The 25379-nt window shown below is 39.0% G+C and overlaps 1 protein-coding gene across 1 annotated transcript; it reads left to right on the top strand.

Annotated features, from left to right (window-relative positions):
• The first annotated feature begins 3768 nt into the window (after window positions 1–3768).
• On the top strand, window positions 3769–24268 carry LOC103031113 (protein-glutamine gamma-glutamyltransferase 2). Its single transcript, XM_022668584.2, has 13 exons — window positions 3769–3851; window positions 6599–6787; window positions 10084–10311; window positions 10967–11085; window positions 11180–11308; window positions 14074–14251; window positions 15001–15130; window positions 15276–15379; window positions 18174–18416; window positions 19995–20270; window positions 22178–22338; window positions 22968–23104; window positions 24099–24268. Exons 1-13 carry the CDS (start codon window positions 3842–3844, stop codon window positions 24244–24246), a joined length of 2052 nt encoding a protein of 683 aa, XP_022524305.2. The 5' UTR covers window positions 3769–3841; the 3' UTR covers window positions 24247–24268.
• Window positions 24269–25379: the final 1111 nt, after the last annotated feature.

Here is a 25379-nt window from a genome sequence, read left to right on the forward strand (position 1 = left end):
ATAGTAAAGCTGCAGGTACAGTAAAGCTGCAGGTATAGTAAAGCTACAGGTATAGTAAAGCTGCAGGTACAGTAAAGCTGCAGGTATAGTAAAGCTACAGGTATAGTAAAGCTGCAGATACAGTAAAGCTACCAGTACAGTAAAGTTGCAGTTATAGTAAAGCTGCAGATACAGTAAAGCTACAAGTACAGTAAAGCTACAGGTATAGTAAAGCTGCAGATACAGTAAAGCTACAAGTACAGTAAAGCTGCAGGTATAGTAAAGCTGCAGGTACAGTAAAGCTACATGTATAGTAAAGCTACAGATACCGTAAAGCTGCAGGTATGTATAGTAAAGCTACAGGTATAGTAAAGCTGCAAGTATAGTAAAGCTACAGGTATAGTAAAGCTGCAGGTATAGTAAAGCTGCAGGTATAGTAAAGCTACAAGTACAGTAAAGCTGCAGGTATAGTAAAGCTACAGGTATAGTAAAGCTGCAGGTATAGTAAAGCTACAGGTATAGTAAAGCTACAGGTATAGTAAAGCTGCAGGTATAGTAAAGCTACAGGTATAGTAAAGCTGCAGGTATAGTAAAGCTGCAGATACAGTAAAGCTACAGGTATAGTAAAGCTACAGGTATAGTAAAGCTGCAGGTATAGTAAAGCTGCAGGTATAGTAAAGCTACAGATACAGTAAAGCTGCAGGTATAGTAAAGCTACAGATACAGTAAAGCTGCAGGTATAGTAAAGCTACAGATACAGTAAAGCTGCAGGTATAGTAAAGCTACAAGTACAGTAAAGCTGCAGGTATAGTAAAGCTGCAGGTATAGTAAAGCTGCAGGTATAGTAAAGCTACAGGTATAGTAAAGCTGCAGGTATAGTAAAGCTACAAGTACAGTAAAGCTGCAGGTATAGTAAAGCTACAGATACAGTAAAGCTGCAGGTACAGTAAAGCTGCAGGTATAGTAAAGCTACAGGTATAGTAAAGCTACAAGTACAGTAAAGCTACAGGTATAGTAAAGCTGCAAGTACAGTAAAGCTGCAGGTATAGTAAAGCTACTGGTATAGTTAAGCTACAAGTACAGTAAAGCTGCAGATTCAGTAAAGCTATAGGTACAGTAAAGCTACAGGTACAGTGAAGCTACAGGTACAGTAAAGCTGCAGGTATAGTAAAGCTACAGGTATAGTAAAGCTACAAGTACAGTAAAGCTACAGGTATAGTAAAGCTGCAAGTACAGTAAAGCTGCAGGTATAGTAAAGCTACTGGTATAGTTAAGCTACAAGTACAGTAAAGCTGCAGATTCAGTAAAGCTATAGGTACAGTAAAGCTACAGGTACAGTGAAGCTACAGGTACAGTAAAGCTGCAGGTATAGTAAAGCTACAGGTATAGTAAAGCTACAAGTACAGTAAAGCTGCAGGTATAGTAAAGCTACAAGTACAGTAAAGCTGCAGGTATAGTAAAGCTGCAGGTATAGTAAAGCTACAGGTATAGTAAAGCTACAAGTACAGTAAAGCTACAGGTACAGTAAAGCTACATGTATAGTAAAGCTGCAGATACAGTAAAGCTGCAGGTATATTAAACATACAGGTATAGTAAAGCTGCAGATACAGTAAAGCTACCAGTACAGTAAAGTTGCAGTTATAGTAAAGCTGCAGATACAGTAAAGCTACAAGTACAGTAAAGCTACAGGTATAGTAAAGCTGCAGATACAGTAAAGCTGCAGGTATAGTAAAGCTACAGGTATAGTAAAGCTGCAGATACAGTAAAGCTACCAGTACAGCAAAGTTGCAGTTAAAGTAAAGCTGCAGATACAGTAAAGCTACAAGTACAGTAAAGCTGCAGGTATAGTAAAGCTGCAGGTACAGTAAAGCTACAGGTATAGTAAAGCTACAAGTAAAGTAAAGCTACAGATATAGTAAAGCTACAAGTACAGTAAAGCTGCAGGTATAGTAAAGCTAGAAGTACAGTAAAGCTACAGGTATAGTAAAGCTACAAGTACAGTAAAGCTACAGGTACAGTAAAGCTACATGTATAGTAAAGCTGCAGATACAGTAAAGCTGCAGGTATATTAAAGCTACAGGAATAGTAAAGCTGCAGATACAGTAAAGCTACCAGTACAGTAAAGTTGCAGTTATAGTAAAGCTGCAGATACAGTAAAGCTACAAGTACAGTAAAGCTGCAGGTATAGTAAAGCTGCAGGTACAGTAAAGCTGCAGGTATAGTAAAGCTACAGGTATAGTAAAGCTGCAGGTACAGTAAAGCTGCAGGTATAGTAAAGCTACAGGTATAGTAAAGCTGCAGATACAGTAAAGCTACCAGTACAGTAAAGTTGCAGTTATAGTAAAGCTGCAGATACAGTAAAGCTACAAGTACAGTAAAGCTACAGGTATAGTAAAGCTGCAGATACAGTAAAGCTACAAGTACAGTAAAGCTGCAGGTATAGTAAAGCTGCAGGTACAGTAAAGCTACATGTATAGTAAAGCTACAGATACCGTAAAGCTGCAGGTATGTATAGTAAAGCTACAGGTATAGTAAAGCTGCAGGTATAGTAAAGCTACAGGTATAGTAAAGCTGCAGGTATAGTAAAGCTACAAGTACAGTAAAGCTGCAGGTATAGTAAAGCTACAGGTATAGTAAAGCTGCAGGTATAGTAAAGCTACAGGTATAGTAAAGCTACAGGTATAGTAAAGCTGCAGGTATAGTAAAGCTACAGGTATAGTAAAGCTGCAGGTATAGTAAAGCTGCAGATACAGTAAAGCTACAGGTATAGTAAAGCTACAAGTACAGTAAAGTTGCAGTTATAGTAAAGCTGCAGATACAGTAAAGCTACAAGTACAGTAAAGCTACAGGTATAGTAAAGCTACAGGTACAGTAAAGCTGCAGGTATAGTAAAGCTACAGGTATAGTAAAGCTGCAGGTATAGTAAAGCTACAGGTATAGTAAAGCTGCAGGTATAGTAAAGCTGCAGGTATAGTAAAGCTACAGATACAGTAAAGCTGCAGGTATAGTAAAGCTACAGATACAGTAAAGCTGCAGGTATAGTAAAGCTACAAGTACAGTAAAGCTGCAGGTATAGTAAAGCTGCAGGTATAGTAAAGCTGCAGGTATAGTAAAGCTACAGGTATAGTAAAGCTGCAGGTATAGTAAAGCTACAAGTACAGTAAAGCTGCAGGTATAGTAAAGCTACAGATACAGTAAAGCTGCAGGTACAGTAAAGCTGCAGGTATAGTAAAGCTACAGGTATAGTAAAGCTGCAGGTATAGTAAAGCTGCAGGTATAGTAAAGCTACAAGTACAGTAAAGCTGCAGGTATAGTAAAGCTGCAGGTATAGTAAAGCTACAGATACAGTAAAGCTGCAGGTACAGTAAAGCTACAAGTACAGTAAAGCTGCAGGTATAGTAAAGCTGCAGGTATAGTAAAGCTACAAGTACAGTAAAGCTGCAGGTATAGTAAAGCTGCAGGTATAGTAAAGCTACAGATACAGTAAAGCTGCAGGTATAGTAAAGCTGCAGGTATAGTAAAGCTACAAGTACAGTAAAGCTGCAGGTATAGTAAAGCTACAAGTACAGTAAAGCTGCAGGTATAGTTCAAGTTAACCAGGATTTTTGAAAAAGAAGTAAGGTGTATTAGATCTACAGTACAGAATAATGGAGTAATGTATACTGTAATATGATGTGCGCACATGGTAGCAGCGTCTTCTGGTGAGAAGGAACTGCCAAAAATAAAACTGTACACAGGTGGTATGCTGCAGTAATATTAGCCATGCCTGAAATATCCTTGTAGTGACCCCAGCAGAACGCCATAAGTCACGGAACGCTGATCCATTTCCACACATGCAGAGTCCCAGTTGCAAACCGAGAGCATGGATCAAGGTAAGACTGACATTTTTCATACATATAATGCCAAAGAATGATGAAGGGTGCACTGATAGAGTATCTGCAATATACCTTTAAATAAACATGATTCATTTATATTAATCTTTGGCTAATGTCTATGTTCCTTTACCAAATATGCATCGATTCCAACTTACAAAACTGTTATTAAAGCAAACAAGGTTTAATTAGTATACTATGTAGGAAATTACATCCATTCATGCTGCAATCATTTGACTTTGTACCATATAGATATATATACAGTGCCCTCCATAATTATTGGCACCCCTGGTTAAGATGTGTTCTTTAGCTTCTCATAAATTGAGTTTTGTTCAAAATAATATAGGACCACGATGGGAAAAAAAAAGTAAAGTCCAACCTTTAACTCAAGTAAATTTTAAGGGGGAAATAAAATCCCTGAATAAGAAATAATTATTCTTCATAAAATCACCTGTTCCACAATTATTGGCACCCCTAACAATTCTTAGGAAATAAATTTAATAAAAGTATTTCTGTCACTTCTACAGTAGTTTACGAAGTTGATCAGAGTATGTAGGAACATTTAATTAGTAATTCACAACTTCCTGTTTCCCTGGGGTATAAATATGACGTGACACAGAGGCCATTTATTTTCAACATGGGAAAGACAAAGGAACATACCATTCAAGTGAGGCAGATGTGTGTTGACCTTCACAAGTCAGGCAATGGCTACAAGAAAATCGCTACTCGCCTACACCTGTCCATATCTACTGTCAGAGGAATTATTAAGAAGTTTAAAACAACTGGAACAGTGGTAAACAAGCCTGGACGAGGACGCAAGTTTATTTTGCCACCACGCACAGTGAGGAGGATGATAAGAGAAATAAAAAGTTCTCCAAAGCTCACTGTTACAGGATTGCAACAAATGGTAGCTTCTTGGGGTCACAAAGTCTCCAAAACAACCATCAGGCGCTATCTACATGCCAACAAGCTGTTTGGGAGGCATGCACGGAAGAAACCATTTCTCACTCACAATCATAAACGCAAACGTTTGGAGTTTGCTAAGCGGTACTGGGACTTCAACTGGGACCGTGTGCTTTGGTCAGATGAAACAAAGATAGAGCTTTTTGGCAACAAATGCTCTAAGTGGGTCTGGCGTAACACAAGAGCTGAGTATGCAGAAAAGCACCTCATGCCCACTGTGAAATACGGCGGGGGATCAGTGATGCTGTGGGCCTGTTTCTCTTCCAAAGGCCCTGGGAACCTTGTTAGGGTGCATGGCATCATGAATGCTCTAAAATACCAGGACATTTTAAAACAAAATCTGGTGGCTTCTGCCCGAAAGCTGAAGATGGGTCGTCACTGGGTCTTTCAGCAAGATAATGACCCTAAACATGTGGCCAAATCTACACAGAAATGGTTCACCGCACACAGAATCAAGCTCCTCCCATGGCCATCTCAGTCCCCAGACCTCAACCCCATTGAAAACCTGTGGGGTGAGCTGAAGAGGAGAGTGCAGAGGAGAGGACCCAGGTCGTTGGATGATTTAGAGAGAATGTGCAAAGAGGAATGGTCAAAGATCCCTCTTTCTGTATTCTCCCATCTTGTGAAACATTACAGGAGAAGATTAGGTGCTGTTTTGTTGGCAAAAGGGGGTTGTACAAAGTATTAACATCAGGGGTGCTAATAATTGTGGCACACATGATTTGATGTTAAATAATTATTTCTTAATGTGGGATTTTTTTCCTACTGAATAAATTCACTTGAGTTAAAGGTTGTATTTTACTCTTTTTTTCCATCGTGGTCCTATATTATTTTGAACAAAACTCAATTTATGAGAAGCTAAAGAACACATCTTAACCAGGGGTGCCAATAATTATGGAGGGCACTGTATATATATATACTTCAGTTTCTGAATCAGTTTCTCTGATTTTGCTATTTATAGATATCTTTTTGAGTAAAATTGACATTTTTGTTTTATTCTATAAACTACGGACAACATTTTTCCCAAACTCCAAATAAAACTATTGTCATTTAGAGCATTTATTTGGAGAAAATGAGAAATGTCTGAAATAACAAAAAAAGGTGCAGAGCTTTCAGACCTCAAATAATGCAAAGAAAACAAGTTCATATTCATAAAGTTTTAAGAGTTCAGAAATCAATATTTGGTGGAATAACTCTGGTTTTTAATCACAGTTCTCATGCATCTTGGCATGTTCTCCTCCACCAGTCTTACACACTGCTTTTGGATAACTTTATGCCGCTCCTGGTGCAAAAATTCAAGCAGTTCAGCTTGGTTTGATGGCTTGTGATCCATCTTCCTCTTGATTATATTCCAAAGGTTTTCAATTTGGTAAAATCAAAGAAACTCATAATTTTTTAGTGGTCTCTTAGTTTTTCCCAAAGATGAGAGCGAGAGGGTGAAATAGCTACAGGAGTCCAATTTCTAAACACTGGAGACTGAAGTGTTCTGCCCCACCTGCTTCTCCCCAGGCATGAAGCTCACAAGGGTTGCCAGATTGACACAAATTGCCAGTTAGACAAGTGACAACGAAGCTTAATGTGTAGCTGATCAGTGATTATAAATGTTACAATGTCCAAAATGCCCATTTTTTTTACAACAGAACTGGTGGTGGTTAATTACCTAGCTATGGTCAGTAGCCTTACTGAAGCTTAGTGATTACCTGTTCAGCAAATTGCCAGAATTCCTATTTTCATGGCTGCAGCACACTGTTTGCGTGCTGTAATGTTTGGTTCGTGCCCCTCAGGTGTGCCAGCTGTGGATCTAGAGCGTGTTGATCTGTCCTGCAAGGTGAACAACACCGAACATCAGACTGATCTGAATGGAGTAACCAGGCTTATCGTGAGGAGAGGTCAACCTTTCACTATCATCCTTCACTTACGACCCAGCGCTGCACTTAACAACGGACTTAACATCAGACTGATCGCCACTACAGGTACCTCACTCACTTTTACACCCACATGTACGTCACCCACACCTACAGGTACCTCACCCACACCCACAGGAACCTCACCCACACCTACAGGTACCTCACCTATACCCACAGGTACCTCACCCACACCCACAGGTACCTCACCTATACCCACAGGTACCTCACCTACACCTACAGGTACATTACCCACTTTTACACCCACAGGTACCTCACCTATACCCACAGGTACCTCACCCACACCCACAGGTACCTCACCTATACCCACAGGTACCTCACCTATACCCACAGATACCTCACCCACACCCACAGGTTTCTCACTTACACCCACAGGTACCTCACCCACACCTACAGGTACCTCACCCACATGTTTCTCACTTACACCTACAGGTACCTCACCCACACCTACAGGTACCTCACCTATACCCACAGATACCACACCCACACCCACAGGTTTCTCACTTACACCTACAGGTACCTCACCCACACCTACAGGTACCTCACCTATACCCACAGATACCTCACCCACACCCACAGGTTTCTCACTTACACCTACAGGTACCTCACCCACACCCACAGGTACCTCACCCACACCCACAGGTACCTCACCCACATGTTTCTCACTTACACCTACAGGTACCTCACCCACACCTACAGGTACCTCACCTATACCCACAGATACCACACCCACACCCACAGGTTTCTCACTTACACCTACAGGTACCTCACCCACACTTACAGGTACCTCACCCACACCCACAGGTACCTCACCCACACCTACAGGTACCTCACCCACATGTTTCTCACTTACACCTACAGGTACCTCACCCACACCTACAGGTACCTCACCTATACCCACAGATACCACACCCACACCCACAGGTTTCTCACTTACACCTACAGGTACCTCACCCACACCTACAGGTACCTCACCTATACCCACAGATACCACACCCACAGGTTTCTCACTTACACCTACAGGTACCTCACCCACACCTACAGGTACCTCACCCTCTCCCACATTCCCCTTACCCATTCCTACAGCCACAGGTACCTCACCTTCTCATACAGGTACCTCATCCACTCGTACAGGTCTCTTAACCTCTTCCACAGGTACCTCCATCCATTTTCTCAGGTCTCTTACCCATTCCTCAGCCATAGGTACCTCACCTACCCTATAGGTACCTCACCCAGTTCCACTTGAATCTTACCTTCCCCTACAGGTACCTCATCCACTCCCTCATGTCCCTTACCCATTCCTACAGCCACAGGTACCTCACCTTCACCTACAGGTACCGCGCCCAGTTCAACATGTATATCACCTACAGGTACCCCTACATTTACCTTACACACTCCTACAGGATCCTCACCTTCCCCTACATGTACCTCACTCAGTTCCACATGTACATCACCCACCCCTACAGGTAGCTCATCTTCTACCTTGGGGATTAGGGGTAATTGTAGTGTAGTGTATTTTTACACATGCCTGTGCAGGTATGTATCTTTGGTATATTTGTATTATTTATTCTGCACTATTTTAAAAATAAAGTATTGATAATAAAAAAAAGTCTAACAGTAGTCTGTAGTTTAATAAATTGAAGCTTATTAACAGGAGGCTTTTATTTATTAGCATCCGGCTATAGTTTATTAACAGTAGCCTGTGGTTTATTATAGCAGTATGCTGTAGGTTATAAACAGTATGAGGCTGTACTTTATTAATAGCAGGTTGCCATTTATTACTGCGGGCTGTAGTTTCTACCAGTAGGTTGTCAGGGGTTGTTCTATTTATAAAAATACTTGTGCATTCTTGCATAATTCAGTGCAAGTAAGAGTGTGTGTCATATTGAGTATTTTATAATGATTTACATCATGGATTAGCCAGTCACTGGTGTAACTCTGAAGGGCAGCTGGTGTAGAATCTATGCACACTCTCTGCTCTGTGACACACTTGGACAGAGGAAAGTGGGCACAGCCAACCCCACAACCTTAACCCACCTGTTTCTGGACTCTAACAGCAAGACTGTGTGTATAAAGCCTCAGGACAGTTATGTGACTTCTGTAAACACACACTCTTTATACACACTCCTGCCTTTCCACTTAACCTGTTAGCTGTTTTTTTTGTGGCTCCTTTTGTCGAATGCTTCTGAAGTACAAATTTGGGGCAAAAGTATCTCCTAGAAGCTACAATCTCCTAGGGAAAAAGAGCATGGCCAGCTTAAACCTCAATTTTGAGCAGCATATGGCATGTTTTCATTTTCATTTCCAAGCTGAATTCCACATGCTGTTTCTGAGTTGCATCAGACTGAATCCAGTTTGAATCCAGCTCCACTTCTGGCCCAAATTATTGGTTCACATCTGGGCATAGTGCTGCATGTGGCAACACTTCCATTTTGACAGTATAATGGGGTAGTCAGCCAGAGGTACTTGTGCCGACGCCCGGATTCCGAGTATACAATAGCAATTGGCCAATGATGCTTTTGCCAACTCTCCGGTTGCCAAATATGAAACACATTCAGCCTAACCTGCATGGTTCAGGCAAATAACAGTAATTTTTGCTATACATCAGCTGCTCTTCGGACGGTTCTTCATGCTATCAAGTGTCAAGCAAATTGCTGCAAACAAATCAAAACAAAACGTAAGATTATTTGTATAACCTAAGAATCAGTCCACAAGATTAATATAATCAAAAAAGAGCATAGCAAATATAATCACCAGGCTCAAATTGCAATTGACTCAGATCTGATTTCTTCCATATGTGTTCCTAAATCAGATACGTATCGGATCCATGGACATGTGACACGAATGTGACCGGTCAAATTTGAATTCATGCATCGTTTTTCTTTTATGCATGCACTACGTGCTTCTCTCTCGTACCCACACATCTCTTGGTGCCGCTGTGCAGCTACAGCTGCAAAAAACAGCAAAAGCAAACTGCCTGGCCTCTTTTCTCCTCCTCGACCTGAGCATGAACTTCAGACCAGCTGTTTCTTGTTTCTCCACTCCAGCAAAAGATGCTCCACATATGAGCTGCTAACAAACACATCCATTTCCCTTTATAAAGCTAAGAGTCTTATTTTGCGGGAAATCATGTTTTAATTTCAAATCAGACGGTATGCAGGTGTTCAAGATGCTTTCTAATGTCTCTCTGTAGGACATGGAGGTGGAAGATATGCTTTCCTTAGTCTCCAGGAAGTCGCAGGAAGGCTTGTCTATAAAAAACTTTGACATTCAAAAAGCAGAATTGGTTATAAACTAAAAATCAGAGTAAAATATGGTCAAACTGTAATATGTAACCTTCCTAGGTCCTGCACCCTCAGAGGAAGCTGACACGGCTGTAAAATTTGGACTCAGTAAGGTGATTTCGAAGGTCCGCTGGAGTGCGACCGCAGAGGTGACGTCTGAGAATACTGTAGCACTTACCGTGTGCAGTAACCCCAACGCTCCCATCGGACTGTACCAGCTGACCCTGGACCAGGCCGGTGGAGTCAGTCTGGGTCAGTTTGTACTGCTCTTCAACCCCTGGTGCAAAAGTAAGATATGTATTTACTTCACAGTGACTGTCATCTTTATTATACAGCTCTGTAAATAATAATTAAGAGACCACTTCAGTTTCTGAATCAGTTTCTCTGATTTTGCTATTTATAGGTATATATTTGAGTAAAATGATTAATTCTAGTTTTCTGTTTTATTCTAGAAACTACAGACAGCATTTCTCCCAAATTCCAAATAAAAACATTGTCAATTAGAGCATTTATTTACAGAAAATGAAAAATGGCTGATATAACAAAAAAGACCTAAAAGAATGCAAAAAAAAACCTTATTATAAAGAGTTCAGAAATCAATATTTGGTGGAATAACCCTGGTTTTTAATCACAGTTTCCATGCATCTTGGCATCATGTTCTCCTCCACCAGTCTTACACACTGCTTTTGGATAACTTTATGCCTTTACTCCTGCTCCAAAAATTCAAGCAATTCAGCATGGTGGTTTGATGGCTTCTGATCATCCATCTTCCTCTTGATTATATTTTGGAGGTTTTCAATTTGGTAAAATCAAAGAAAAACACCATCATTAGGCGGTCTCTTATTTTTCTAGAGCTGTATATATGTTTTTTTTTTCCCTGAAATATTAGTTTTTAATTCTCCAGTTTAATTCTCATACTTGATCCATAAACGGCTTGTTACAGGAGATTCAGTGTATTTGGTGAACGAGGCTGAGAGGCAGGAGTATGTCCTGTCCCAGGATGGGCTGATTTATCGTGGGAAACCTAAACGCATCACAGTGCTACCATGGACTTTTGGACAGGTGACTACTCATCTCATATCAAAAAAGACAAAGCAGAAACACATACAGCAGCACACAAACACACTCACACTAACATCTGTTAATTCTTCTCCAGTTTGAGCCTGATATGCTGGACATCTGTCTGAAGATTCTGGATAAAAGCCTTCAGCATTTGCAGGACCCAGCCCAGGACTGCTCCGACAGGAGGAGCCCAGTGTACGTTTCTCGTGTCATCAGTGCCATGGTGAGTAGTCTTTTCTTCTGTTCCTACAAAGCAGAGATGCACCAACATTGAAATTCTTGGTCAAAACCAAATAAAACCAAACTTGCACAACAAAATGGCAAAGTAAATATATATTGAACACTTAATATCCCAGCAGAAACCTAAACAAATCCCAATATATTTACCTCAGCAGGAAAACTTCAGTCATAAATCTACCTCAGCAGTGCTACAGTACTGAAGTCACATGTGAGTCACGTGAATTTACACATAGAAAGGCAGCTAGTCTTTTAGTAAACAAACAAAGGCTAAAAAAGATAGTTACCTAGTTAGCTAGTGTTACTATCCTAGCCCTGTACAGCTTGTATCTTTCAGCCAGAAGTGGGAAACTGAGTAAATTGATACCAAGCGTTATAAGTGATGTTAATTGCTTTATTTAGTTTAATTTTGGGCAAATGGAGAGTAAAAATCTTATAACTTAAAGCAGATGTTTGTCAGCTCTCCCTGCTGGCTCTCTTCCTCACTACCTGCTACCTTGTACACAGCAGTGCTCTGATATGCCGTTGGTGCTTTAAAAAATCCTAATATTAGAGATTTTTGTTCTTTTTTTATTTATCCAGCTGAACACTAAAAGTGCTTTTATTGCCATTTATGGCTGAACATTCTTGGTTGCCAAATATTAGGCGCATATTTACCACACAGTAGCTCTTTTTGCTTTTTAGATATTTTTCTCATATTTTTCTCATAAAGCAGCTCTTTTTGCTTTTTAGATATTTTTCTCATTATTAAAAAAAACTTTAATATCAGAGTAAATATAAAAAATTAAAATTATAATTGTATTTATTAAAATACAAAAATAACTCTTCAAATCAATCTAGCCCTCACTAATAACTGATGTGTTTTTTGACTGTTTTTGACTAAATATCATTAATTTGCATCTACCTGTGCAAAACTATGATATGGGAAATATATTTATATTTTAAGTGTTATTTAACATACTTAGACAGGCGAGACAAAAGTCCTCCTTAGACCAGGTGACGTTTTGGCCTTCCTCCAAGGTCCAGTTCAGTTCAGTAATATAAATGTGTGGAGTTTAATGAAGTCTCTATGGAGCACGGCATTTTATTCATTTATTTGGGTTCATTTATACCACTGAAATATTTAAGTCTCTCAAATAACTCTGTATACTGAACATCATTCAACCTCAGGGGTGTTAAAATCGCACTTATAGATTGAAATTCAACAGGTTGTTGCAATTGGTCAAAAGCTGTGATACCGTAAACTGGCATTCTGTTCAGTGGGCATTCCTATCTTGTGCTCAGTGATTCCAAGTACATTCTCAACCTGAATTCAACCCCGAACAGGAAGCACAAATAAGATGACAAACATACAATAGTGTGTAAAAATGTTTGCTCCTTTTATGATTTCTTTTTTTTTTTTTTTTTGCATTTTTGTCACTCTTAAATGTTTCAGACCATCAGACACATTTAAATATTAGTCAAAACAACATGAGGGAACACAACATGCAGTTTTTAAATGAAGGTTTTTATTATTAAGGCAGAAAAAAAAATCCGAACCTACATGTCCCTGTGTGAAAAAGTAATTGTTCCTGAGATAAAACATAACTGTGGTTTATCACACCTGAGTTCAATTTCTCTAGCCACACCCAGGCTTGAATATTGCCACACCTGTCCTCAATTAAAAACGCACTCAAATAAGACCTGCCTAAAAAAGCAAAGTTGACCAAAAGGTATGCCGAGATCTAAAGAAATTCAGGAACAAATTAGAAAGAAAGTAATTGAGATCTATCAGTCTGGAAAGGGTTATAAAGCCATTTCCTAAGTGTTGGGAATCCCTACTCTCCACAAATGTTAAAAATGTGGAACAGTGGTGAACCTTCCCAGGAGTAGCCTGCAAACCAATATCACCACAAAAGAGCAGCGACAACTCATCCAAGAGGTCACAAAATACCTCACAATAACATCCAAACAACTGCAGGCCCCTCTCACCTCAGTTATGGTCAGTGTTCATGACTCCACCATAAGACAGAAACTGGGCAAAAATAACCTGCATAGCAGAGTGCCAAGACAAAAATCACTGCTGAGCAAAAAGAACACTAAGGCTTGTCTCAAATTTGCCTTAAAAAAACTCCTAAGGATTTTGGAAAAATACTCTGTGAACTAACAAGACAAAACATCATACCTACTGTAAAACATGGTGGTGGTAGTGTGATGGTCTGGGGCTGTTTTGCTGCTTCAGGAAGACTTGAAGCTGTGATATAAGGAACCATAAATTCCGCTGTCTACAAAAAAGTCCTGAAGGTGAATCTCCGGCTATCTGTTTGTGAACTCAGGCTGAATCGAACTTGGGTTCTGCAGCAGGACAACGATCCAAAACACACCAGTAAGTGAAGTGAACTCTGTGGAGACTTTGGAGTGGCCCAGTCAAAGTTCTGCTATGAATCCTATTGAGATGCTGTGGCATGAACTTAAAAAATGTGGTTCATGCTAGAAAAATCTACAATGTGATGGAATTACAGCATATAGCAAAGAAGAGTGAAGCAAAATTCCTCCACAGCACTGTAAAAAAATAAATTGCAAGTTGCTGCAAGCGTTTGATTGCAGTTGTTGCTGCTAAGGGTGTCTCAACCAGTTATTAGGTTTATGGATTTGGGTTTAGATTTGATGATCTGAAACATTTTATAGTGACAAACATGCAAAAAAATAAGAATTCATGAAGGGGCAAACACTTTTTCACACCACTGTATCTGTTTACTTTTTTTCTATCAGATCAACAGTCAGGACGATAAGGGTGTGCTGGTTGGGAACTGGTCTGGGGACTATACGGATGGGGTCAGGCCAACTGCATGGAAGGACAGCTGCTCCATTTTACGACAGTGGTACAACCAGAACTGCACAGCAGTGGAATACGGACAGTGTTGGGTTTTTGCTGCAGTTGCGTGCACAGGTAGGTTCAGAGATTGCTACAAAATGTAATTACAAACTTTTGATGGAATTCGAATGTGTCAAGATCATTACCACTATTACCACTGCTCTGTCCACTGTGGGTGGTAATGGCGTCTATGACATATTCCTAGTGTACATGTGACATTGTGGATTGAGAAATGTTAAATGCCCACACAACTTCCAAGACTTCCAAGAAACGGAAAGTCCTTTACCTTCCATAATTCACATAATCTTTCCAAGAGCATGCTGGCCAGTGAACCTTTTTCACTAGATAACACAGGTGTGGGCATTCCCAAGCCATTTCTCAAGGTAATAATCAAGTTGAAGTAGGGCTGCACGATATTGCAAAACAAATTACATTGCAAATGTTCTTTTACAATGTTCGTTTACAAGCACGTGCCCAGCCATGTGGATGGAGGCCATGAAGTTACCTCTTGTTAGCTTCTGCCCCCCCCCTTGCTCCCCCTCCCCCTCATGCTTCTTAGGCAGCAGCAGCCTATCACTCACACAGACACAGAGACACAGAGACATCACTGTGTATCTACTTCTTGTGTCAAGAATCAAAACACTGCAATATGACGTGTTTGATTTACTTTTCTCAAGTGACATCACACGTCCTGTGATGTGACTATTACACATGCACGCACGCATTGCAATGACAATGCTTTAACTATATATCATGCAGCCCGAAGTTGAAGGCAAGATATCCCTGACCCCTGATCTTAATGCTTCTCTTTCTGATTTGTGAAGTGTCTCGGGCTCTGGGAATCCCATGCAGAGTGGTCACCAACTACGGATCAGCTCACGACACGAACAGCAACCTGCTGATCGAGCGTTACTATGACGAGTTTGCTGAGGATCTTGGTGACGACTCCATATGGTAACCAAAAGTATCTCACATTTCTCTAGAACTACTCAAATCCAACTGTGGAGAATTTTAACTTAATATGTAGAAATGATCCTGTTCATCCGTAAAATATTAGTTTGATGTAGTTCTTTAAATCACTTCTGCTGATGGTGTGCAGGAACTTTCATGTGTGGGTGGAGAGCTGGATGACCCGTCCAGACCTGAAGCTTGGCTATGAGGGTTGGCAGGCCAGTGACCCCACGCCACAGGAGAAGAGTGAAGGTAACTCATGCAAGGCTTCATGGTCTGTAAGTCACTTTTGTACCTACTCTTCTGGGAAGGCGAGAGGGTGGATGGAGGTGAAAGGTGTAAAGACTACACGTTTTTGGAGTGGCTGCTTATGTACAGGGCTGCAATTAATAATTATTTAGGTATTCAACTACTCTATCGATTATTTTTCTGGTTAGTCAATTATTCAACAATTAATCCGGCCCTCCAAAGCTCTTGAGACCCTGCATCCTCATATGGGGACATCATATTACTGCTTTTCTGGTCTATGATACTTCATTTTTTAAAAATGTGGAGACATTATGGACATATGGAGACACTGCTAATACCATTTAGTGGTAACATGACAACATTACACTCGACTGATTAAAAAAACAAGAGGGTGGGAATCCCAGTCAAAAGTTTCTACAGCCAGTCCAAACAGATACACACGCCCGGTAAAAATTCTCATCAATTTTGGTGTGCATATTTGTCATATTTTAGCAATAATAGGAAGCTACAATAGAAAAATAAATAAATAATACTGTCCACATATGAGGACATTGTTTCTTTACAAAAGTGACTGTACAAAAACAGACTGTAGTTTTTATACTGGTTAGGTCCTAGTCATTCCAAATAGCTAGAAGAAATTAAAGTACACCAAGCAAAAGTCTGGTGCTCAGGAGGATAAATACCTTCTAAAAAAAAACCACAAGATATTAAAAATAAAATGTTCTGATATTTATTGAAAAAATGTGAAAAATCTGTTGTGTTTGGTCACTTTTGGTGACTGATCTGAGTGTGAACTAAGTAAGTGAGCAGCCGCAGCACTTTGTTTGGAGTTGATACATTTTATAATTGACATTGTCGATTCGTTACTGCCCTACATATGTGAGTTCATATTTTCTGAAGGTTGGAGTTGAAAAGGCTTTATTCCAAGTGGCTGAAAATCATTTTTGTGAAGATTTGTTTTCAGCAACTTAAAAACTGACATTTTTTATCTTCACTTTCAACCAAATTGTAACGAGCGAGCAGATGGGAGGCGGACGTAAACGCGGGTAAGACAGACTTTATTAAATAACAAATAAACAAATAAACAAACAGGGGAATAACGAATAAATATATATACATAAACAAACAGGGAAAACCAACACAGAGCTAAGCTAAACAGATAAGTACAAACAAGGCTAGGGATATATATACAAAGGATAAATACGAAAATATATACAAAATAAACAAAGAAACGAACAGGAAATGAACGTGACTAGAAATAACGTGAAAGACAATAAACAAGAGGCTAGTGATGGGTCTGACGACCCTGAAACCTCGACACATGCGCCGAGCTGTCAAGGCGAAACCCCGTGTCGGTGCGCGTATCAAGTTAAGGAAAACCACGTGACCGATACACTTCCTGTATCGTTTGGTAGCGATGGGTCTGACGACACTGAAACTTCAGCGCATGCACCGAGCAAACAAGGCGAACCCCTGTGTCAGACCGCGTATCATTTTAAGGAAAACCACGTGACCGATGCATTTCCTCGCGCAGTTGCTTGCAATGACTTTCTTAGTCCAGCAGATGTCGCCATTAAGTGATACAGCAACACAGTTTCAACACAGTGTCGATACAGTTTGGGAAATGTGCCATACACCCAATGAGGCTTCATCTGCCCATCACTACAAGAGGCAGTAAATATGAAACGTAGAGAAAGCAATAACATGACGTGACAAAACAACAGGGGAAGGTGCAAAGACCGACAGCAAACGTAGATTAACAGGTACTATTTATACTAAACATGAAACAATGAACACCTGGGGAGACAGGTAACGAGGGGCGGAGCTACAAATTAGACACATGTGATGGAAAAGTACTAGAGAAACACACTAGGAAATGGGGAAAACACAGGAAAACATAGCGAGGGCGTAACACAAATCTGTACACAGAAAGTGCTTCCCAACGTAAGCATCTTTTTAACCACTTCAAAAATATGTATTTTTAATAATTAATGTAGTTTCAAAAAACAATACTTATTTTTTGTCAACATTTTTTTTAATACATATTGCTGGGTGGGTGCTGTGGAGGATTTGATTGCATTCAGCCTTTAAACCATTAGTTAAGTCAGGTAATGGTGTTGGGGTATTGAATGGACCCCATCACTACTTGCTTTACAGACAAAAGTCTGTAAAAGGATTTATACTTCTCCTGCTGATTTTTGGCATTGGGTATATTTTATAAAGATTATACAGACTCTATTCCAACTAACTAAAGGTCTCTGTAAGCAACCTATGCCTCTCAGTTGTTAATTTCTCAGATTACAACTTGTGTCTATGTACATTTGGAAACAATTTACTTCTACTTCTATTTAATTCAAATTAGGGGTGGGCGATATGGCTCTAAAATAATAGCACGATAGACGGTATTTGTGCGATAACGATATATTTGGCAATATAGGAAAACAAAAAAATAATTAATTAATTTCAGGAGTATAGTATACTAGTATAACAGTATAATCATAATGTGGCAAAATAAATAATATAGCATAAAATAATATAATGCAGCAAAAAAAATATTGCAGTATATTTTCATGCATATAAACTATAATGAACTACTTTTAAGACAAACCATCCCTATTATCACGATATGAATTTTTAATATCATGATATTTCTGTGTCACGATATATTATATACGATATAATATTGCCCACCCCTAATTCAAATAATTCTCCTTCCATTCCACTGAATTTTGTCTTTTTTTTTTTTCATTTAAACCTACTCCAATTCTCTTCCACTATGTTCTCTTTCCTCTTTCAGATGTTTACTGCTGTGGTCCAGTTCCTGTGAGAGCCATTAAGGAGGGTGATCTGAGCGTGAAGTTTGATGCACCGTTCGTGTTTGCGGAGGTGAACGCGGACGTGGTGGAGTACATCACTCTGAGAGACGGCAGACACGTGAAAATAGGCGGCTCTACCACAGAGGTGGGTCAGTGCATCAGCACTAAAGCAGTGGGCAGCGACGAGAGGGAGAACATCACACACCTCTATAAATACCCGGAAGGTGAGGGAGACATGCGGGAGAGGGTAAAGTTGACTTATGCTTCTGCTGTTTTAAACGTTCACATAATTCTATAGGGTTTCCAAAAAAATAGTTAGTTAAAGAATTTTAAAGCTGAGCTTAGACAGTCCTTTACATGTGTTTTGGCAAATCTATCAAAATATATTGCACTTTTATAGGGCTGAGAGTGTCTCTGGCAAACCAATGTGACTGCAAAACTAAAAAATCAGATCTCTGTATCTCAGAGGGGCATCTTTTTTATATATATTTTTTTAATTTTAAAATTTTAGCCAATTTAGCTAGGCCAATTGTCCCAGCCATTGACTGCTAGTCAGCTCTATATCCCCCATTACTAGTGATACCACAACACAAAGAGGGTAAAGACTAGCATATGCCTCCTCCAATACATGTGAAGTCAGCCACAGCCTCTTTTTGAACTGCAGCTGATGCGGCATTGCCAAGTAACATTACAGTGCTCTTAGAGGAAAGCGCAGCGACTCGGTTCTGATACATCAGCTCACAGATGCCTTGTGCTGATCGTCATCACCCTTTGGACTGATGAGGGGAAAGAGCTCTATCTACCCTCCCAGAGAGAGCAAAGCCAACTATGCTCTCTATAGGCTATGGCAGCTGATGGCAAGCTGCATGATTGGGATTTTAACTAGCGATCTCCCAGTCACAGGAAGGTTTATTTTAAGCGCTGGAATTTTACTAGCTGTTAAGGTGGATGCTTTGCTGTGTAACAAAACTCACAGACCAATTTTGGTGTTCAAATGATATGTGGCGCACGCTCGAGGGGTATGAAGCTCATCTAGAGAGCGTGCTCTGTAAAAACACACCGCATCGTCAGAACTCGTGAGTGACAGTATCCCCGCCTATTCAATATGCCTATTGTTTTCTGGCCTGCTGTTACATGTACTACGTTCAGCCAGAGAGCGGGGCTGTGAGATCTCATAAATTTATGCATAATTGTGTGAAACAACATGATGTAAGAACCATAAAACAGTTTCTATTCAGAGGAGGAGAACAACACAGTGCTGAACTGCTAATTCTGATTCAGCCATGAATCAATCGAATAATATTTTGTTGATTATACTATTTAGTACTAAGTACTAGGCCATGTAAATAAAGTTAACTATTGTTTTTTTTTAATGGAAATGGTAGAAATATAGAAAATGATAATAAACAACAATAAAACGGAGCTGGAGCAGGTGCTAACTTCTTGCTAGAGCTTGTAATGAACTACATTATTAAGGTTAATTAACTTAGCTAAAGCTCAGTGCCTACCTGTTCAGAGGAACTATATACACCTCAGTATCTGACTTGTAGTCTTTCTGGGCTCTAAGCTGCCTTTATCTATCAAGCATTACCAATTGCATTTTGCTCCATTTCTGATAATGGAGCTTTTTTAGAAGGATGTCAACCCGGGTGGAAATAGGAAATCTGGCATTTATGGATTCTTTGAAAATTGTCCACACCCTTTTCTTTTTAATGTATTTCTTCCAGTTTCTCACACACACAAAACCAGACAATACCTATTCAGTTCAGATGTCTTGAGGGCCTTGTCCAAATCCTTTGCAGGTTCGGAAGAGGAGAGGCAGGTGTTTGAGAAGGCCAGCCATCAAAACCGGCTCATCCAGAACGAGGAGGAGCCTGGTGTTCACGTGAAGATCAAACTCTCCTCCAACACAATGGTGGGAAGTGATTTTGAAGTGTATGCACAGGTCAAAAACAACACAGACGCCAAGAAGAACTGCAGACTGATGTTCTACGCCCAGGCTGTGACCTACAACGGCAAACTCGGGGAGACCTGTGGACTGACGGAACTCGCAGAGATGAATCTGGCCCCAACAGAAGGTAATAAACTATTACTTCTTTCTAATGTCAACTTTCCGTTTGTTTGTTCACACTAGCATGTGACACAGCAGCAAGTGACAGTACTTTTCTTTTTTCTTTTTTTTTTAAATAAAGCTTTATTGAAGAATTAACAAATATAATTACAAATACACAATATCACATTTCATACATATAAACAATGTCACATTTCATACAATTTCCTTTTCTAGGAGAGGACATGGTTTGTAGCTGGGTCATTATTAAAATACTGTGTTTTTTGACCCTCAAAATTAATTTTTGAGTGATAACACAGAAATCATGTTTTACATTCACAGCCTAACCACTTTTTATTTTCACTTGCATGCATTTGTCCACTTCAAATAATTATTTAGTTAAACCAGGCAAAGAAACTATAAAATATATATAAAAATATTTTAATTGAGGGATATCAGTACTTTATATTTATGTAATAATCTGTTGATTTAGAGTAAATTTTAAACATTTAAACAATTATACTGCAACACAGACAATGTTATAATGATAATGACCCAGTCGTGGTTTAGTGTCAAATGGCAAATGACAAATCAAGATTCTTAACTATATGCAAATTATTTAGGACACAGTGAAACAAAATTCTACACCAACTGGTCGAACCAATTCTCCAGACCAGTCACTGACATGGGGCCTCAGGTCTCCAGCATCTGTTCTTTAATCTTTTGGTTGTACTGCTCTTCATTCCTAGTCTCAACACTAGCCTTAAAGGAGAACGCCAGCATTCTGAAATACTCTGCTTTTAGCAATAGGGTGAGAGATTCTGTCAACAACAAATTGTACTTTTATTAAGTTTTCAACATTGAGAGATACTGACTCACTCCTTAACCCCCCTATTCCCCTATACAATCCTAACCTTTTGTCCCTCACCCTTATCTACACCCCCAATGATGACACCCCCCACATACTCCTCCATAAACCCCTACCCTTTCTTCCCCCGCTGTGTTCAAAACAGTTTCTACTGTATGTAAAGTCTTAGATAGAGACAAGTCAGTCAGACAGTAACAGACAGACAAGTCAGATGGACTAGTCAGATACACAGAGAGGGAGCAACAACCAACTAAGCTGTGCCGGTGTAGATTTCCTGTCTGCACGAGAATAAACTCAAGTCATTTCTCAAGCTGTCTCCTGACTCCTGAATCCTGATTCCTGAAAGGCGAATTTCTAACAAGAGGCATAGAGTTGCCCATGCAAAGAAATACTGTTGGAAATATGTTTTTACCATTAATAAACTCAAAGGAGCTCCACACTTCATTGGTAGAATTCTGAGGGCCCTTATGTTGAAAACGAGACATTGAGGACTTGCACAGAAAGTACACAGATAGCCTAATAAATATACTGTTTATAGTCATAGTTCTCCCAGCGCTGCCATCTTGGAATTAAATCACGATTAGTAGTCTAATAAGCACAAACAAATGTATTCACCTCCAAAAGAATTGGAACAGTGAGGCCGATCTCCCTTTAATTCTGCTGTAGACTGAAACCATTTGGGTTTGATATTAAAACATGAATATAAGACAAAAGATCAACATCAACTTAAGAGTTTGTACTCGTGTTTCGCTACAGCCCAAGTGCATTTCACACCGGATTTCTAAAAAAAAAAAAAAACGTGTGCTGTCTGGTTTGCTACCAATACGCTCTTTCAGAATAAATGTTTTTAAACAGTTACCCACCATGGTTTTTGCACGTTAAAGAAATGACCAGATAGATCGATAGGTAGCTTGTTACATTAGCTAGCATGGTAACTGGAGAAAAGTCAGAGTTAAAACCTAACTAAACAATGAGAACCAAACGGGTAAAATATAACTGACAGTTTCACACTGAAGTATCACCATTAGTTGCTGTGTGTTTACACCTGTTTTGATCTTGTACTCTAGGGGGTAAGGCAACTCTTCAGCTGCTTTATTCTGAATACGGAAAAGCCATAACTCAGGACAGGATGATCAAACTGGCGGCGCTCCTCGTCGATGTAGAGACCAAGGAGTTTTACAGAGCAACCAAGACCCTGATGCTGGACAGCCCCTCCATCACCATCCTTGTATGAACCATTCATTACTCACAAACTGCACAGTAACACAACTGGTCCTGCATTACATCGTGTTCCATATTAAGCAAATCATTTTTTTTTTTCTGATTTTCCTAAATGGTCAATGCAAATGACAGTCAGTATAATTTTATTAATTGCAAAGTCATGACCTATTAAAAATATAAATCCAATTTTATTGAAGAAACCTCCCAATGATCACAGTGATAATAAAATAATAATAATATGCACTGTTCCACATTATTAAGGAGGCCACAGGTTTCAAGCAATATGGGAAAGAAAAGTATGAAACAATGAAATGCCTTGGTCAAGGTATGAAAACCTGTTAGGATGTTTTTTATTAAAATAGCTTTTGATTTTAGTGAATGTGACCTCCTAGCGCTGCAATAAAAAAATCTGTTCTTTAGAACTGAGAAAATGTTTAGAAAATAATCATTGGGAGGTTTGTTCAATAAAATTGGAATTATACTTTAATGGGTAATGAAACATTATACTGACTGTCATTTGCAATGAAAATCTGGGAAAAATATCACTTGCATAATATTTTGGAAAATGTTTAAATTAATAGAAGCATAGGGGCACATATATCCACACTTTTTGAGTTACCTATTGATCCTCTACAGGTTGAAGGGGAACCCAAAGTTGGCAAGACACTACTTGTTAAAGCCCTGCTGGTGAATCCTCTACCAGAAGCACTGGAGAACTGCGTCTTCTCTTTACATGGAGCCAACCTCACTGATGGAGCTCCCATCACTAAAGAGTAGGTGCACATGAAGTTATTGTCTGTCGATCTTATCTAATCTTATCCTATAGATCATAAGAAAATCCTGTCCCGAAGTCCTGAAGACACTTGATTTTGTATGACTCATGTAGACTAGGAGTGGGACAAAACACTGGTATTTCGATATATTTTAGCATTTTCATTTGCAATACTATATTGTACCACAGAATCATAGTATCAAAAATATCCTCGTTATTCAAGGGGATATGTTGCGGTGGTAAAATTTGTCATGGTGATAAAACGACTATTATAGTTTTAAAATCTTAGTAAAAGAAAAGTTTACTACTTATCCAATCAGAACAGTGGTATTGAACAACACTGCTCTCTAGTGTCTGACACAAATCTTTACATGTAAAAAAATCAATACTCTGTATTTGAAACAAATCAATTTACAGCTCCTGGAAAAAATTCAAAGACCACTTCAGTTTCTGAATCAGTTTCTCTGATTTTGCTATGTATAGGTTTATGTTTGAGTAAAATGAACATTGTTGTTTTATTCAATAAACTACAGACAACATTTCTCCCAAATTCCAAATAAAAATATCTCATTTAGAGCATGAAAATGAGAAATGGCTGAAATAACAAAAAAAGATGCAGAGCTTTCAGACCTCAACTAATGTTTTAAGAGTTCAGAAATCAATATTTGGTGGAATAACCCTGTTTTTTTAATCACAGTTTTCATGCATCTTGGCATGTTCTCCTCCAACAGTCTTACACACTGCTTTTGGATGACTTCATGCCTTTACTCCTGATGCAAAAATAATTCAAGCAGTTCAGCTTGGTTTGATGGCTTGTGATCACCCATCTTCCTCTTGATTATATTTATATTAGTTTTTCTATTTGGTAAAATAAAATAAATTCATAATTTTAGGTGGTCTCTTATTTTTCCAGAGCTGTAGTATTGCAAAACAAAATATAGCAACACTCCCTATGAACAATGTGAAAGACATTTTCTCTTCATCTCTCCTCTCAGGGTGGGGACGGTGGGTCCTGAAGAGAGTACCATTGCTGAGCTGGAGTTCACACCCAAGGCAACAGGAATACGGAAATTAGTGATCGATTTTAGCTCAGATAAACTAAGTAACATCCAGGATTTTGAGAATATAGTAATTGAAGAATAAATTAATATTGTTTTATTCATAATGTCATCGCTTATTCTTTCACTCACCAAAGAAAACTATTTATGGCCAGTTTGACCAAGAGCACGACTTTGCCCTTTAAATACTGTGAGGAAGTACAACTGTTTTCTGAAGGATTTTTGGTTTTGGGGCAAGATGTTTGAAATATGTTCTATATGTATCTTATGATCTAACTTAAGTACAGCAAAAACACAGAAAAGTATTGAATACTGAAACAGTATTAGATCATCTGTTAAACATAATGATAAAAGGTTTTCCATCCACCATGTTTTTGTGCATTTTTGAAAAATGCGAATAAAAAAGGATAAATGGAAAAAAGCCAAAATGCAAAAAGAGTATACAGTGGAAAAGATACTGGTAAAAAAAAAACCTGTATAAATAATGCATTCCTAGATGTTTGATTGATTTCAAACATTTCACAGCGGTGAACCATTGCTAGTCTTGCAAAACAGCCATAAAAAGCAAATTTCTGAGTTAAATCTCTTCATTTAATTCTACTGGTATCATCTGCGTAACAGTATTTCATATGATTTGTGCTACCCAGCTTCAGTAATGCTGCATCAACATGCTAGCTGGAAGACCCTGCTTCCCACTGGTGAAGTGACAAACTTGTATTTACTTATATATATATATTTTTTGGTTCAATGCCATTCTACGGAATAGGTGCCATTTCTGTCCCCAGGAAGTTACATGTTTAAATGTGCACACAAAATAACTAACATTTTATTATTAAGCATTATTAAGTGTCTTGAACATTGCCTTAATTGCAAAAGTAAAATAAGTAATTAAAAACATTAATATAAACTACTTAGAACACTAAAAAATAGCATTTGTCAACTGTCCTCACTCTCTGTAAACTATAAACTTTACCATGAAATGTAATTATTAAAATCCTTTAGAGATGCAATTTTTTCTGAACTGAGTTACTGACATCATTACTGTCATTACTGACATCTGGAACAATCTACAACCAGTCACATCTAGAACAGGAAGTGACATCAGCTAGTTCTTCTGAAGACTTCAGAAGAACTGAGCTGGATTTTTCAGCAGGGCAAGCTGAGCGTGAGCTCATTGTTCAGCCCTTAATCTCCACTATTACGTTTCTGTCCCTGAAA

The sequence above is a fragment of the Astyanax mexicanus genome, chromosome 13, assembly GCF_023375975.1.
Source record: "Astyanax mexicanus isolate ESR-SI-001 chromosome 13, AstMex3_surface, whole genome shotgun sequence".
Classification (NCBI taxonomy): Eukaryota; Metazoa; Chordata; class Actinopteri; order Characiformes; family Acestrorhamphidae; genus Astyanax; species Astyanax mexicanus.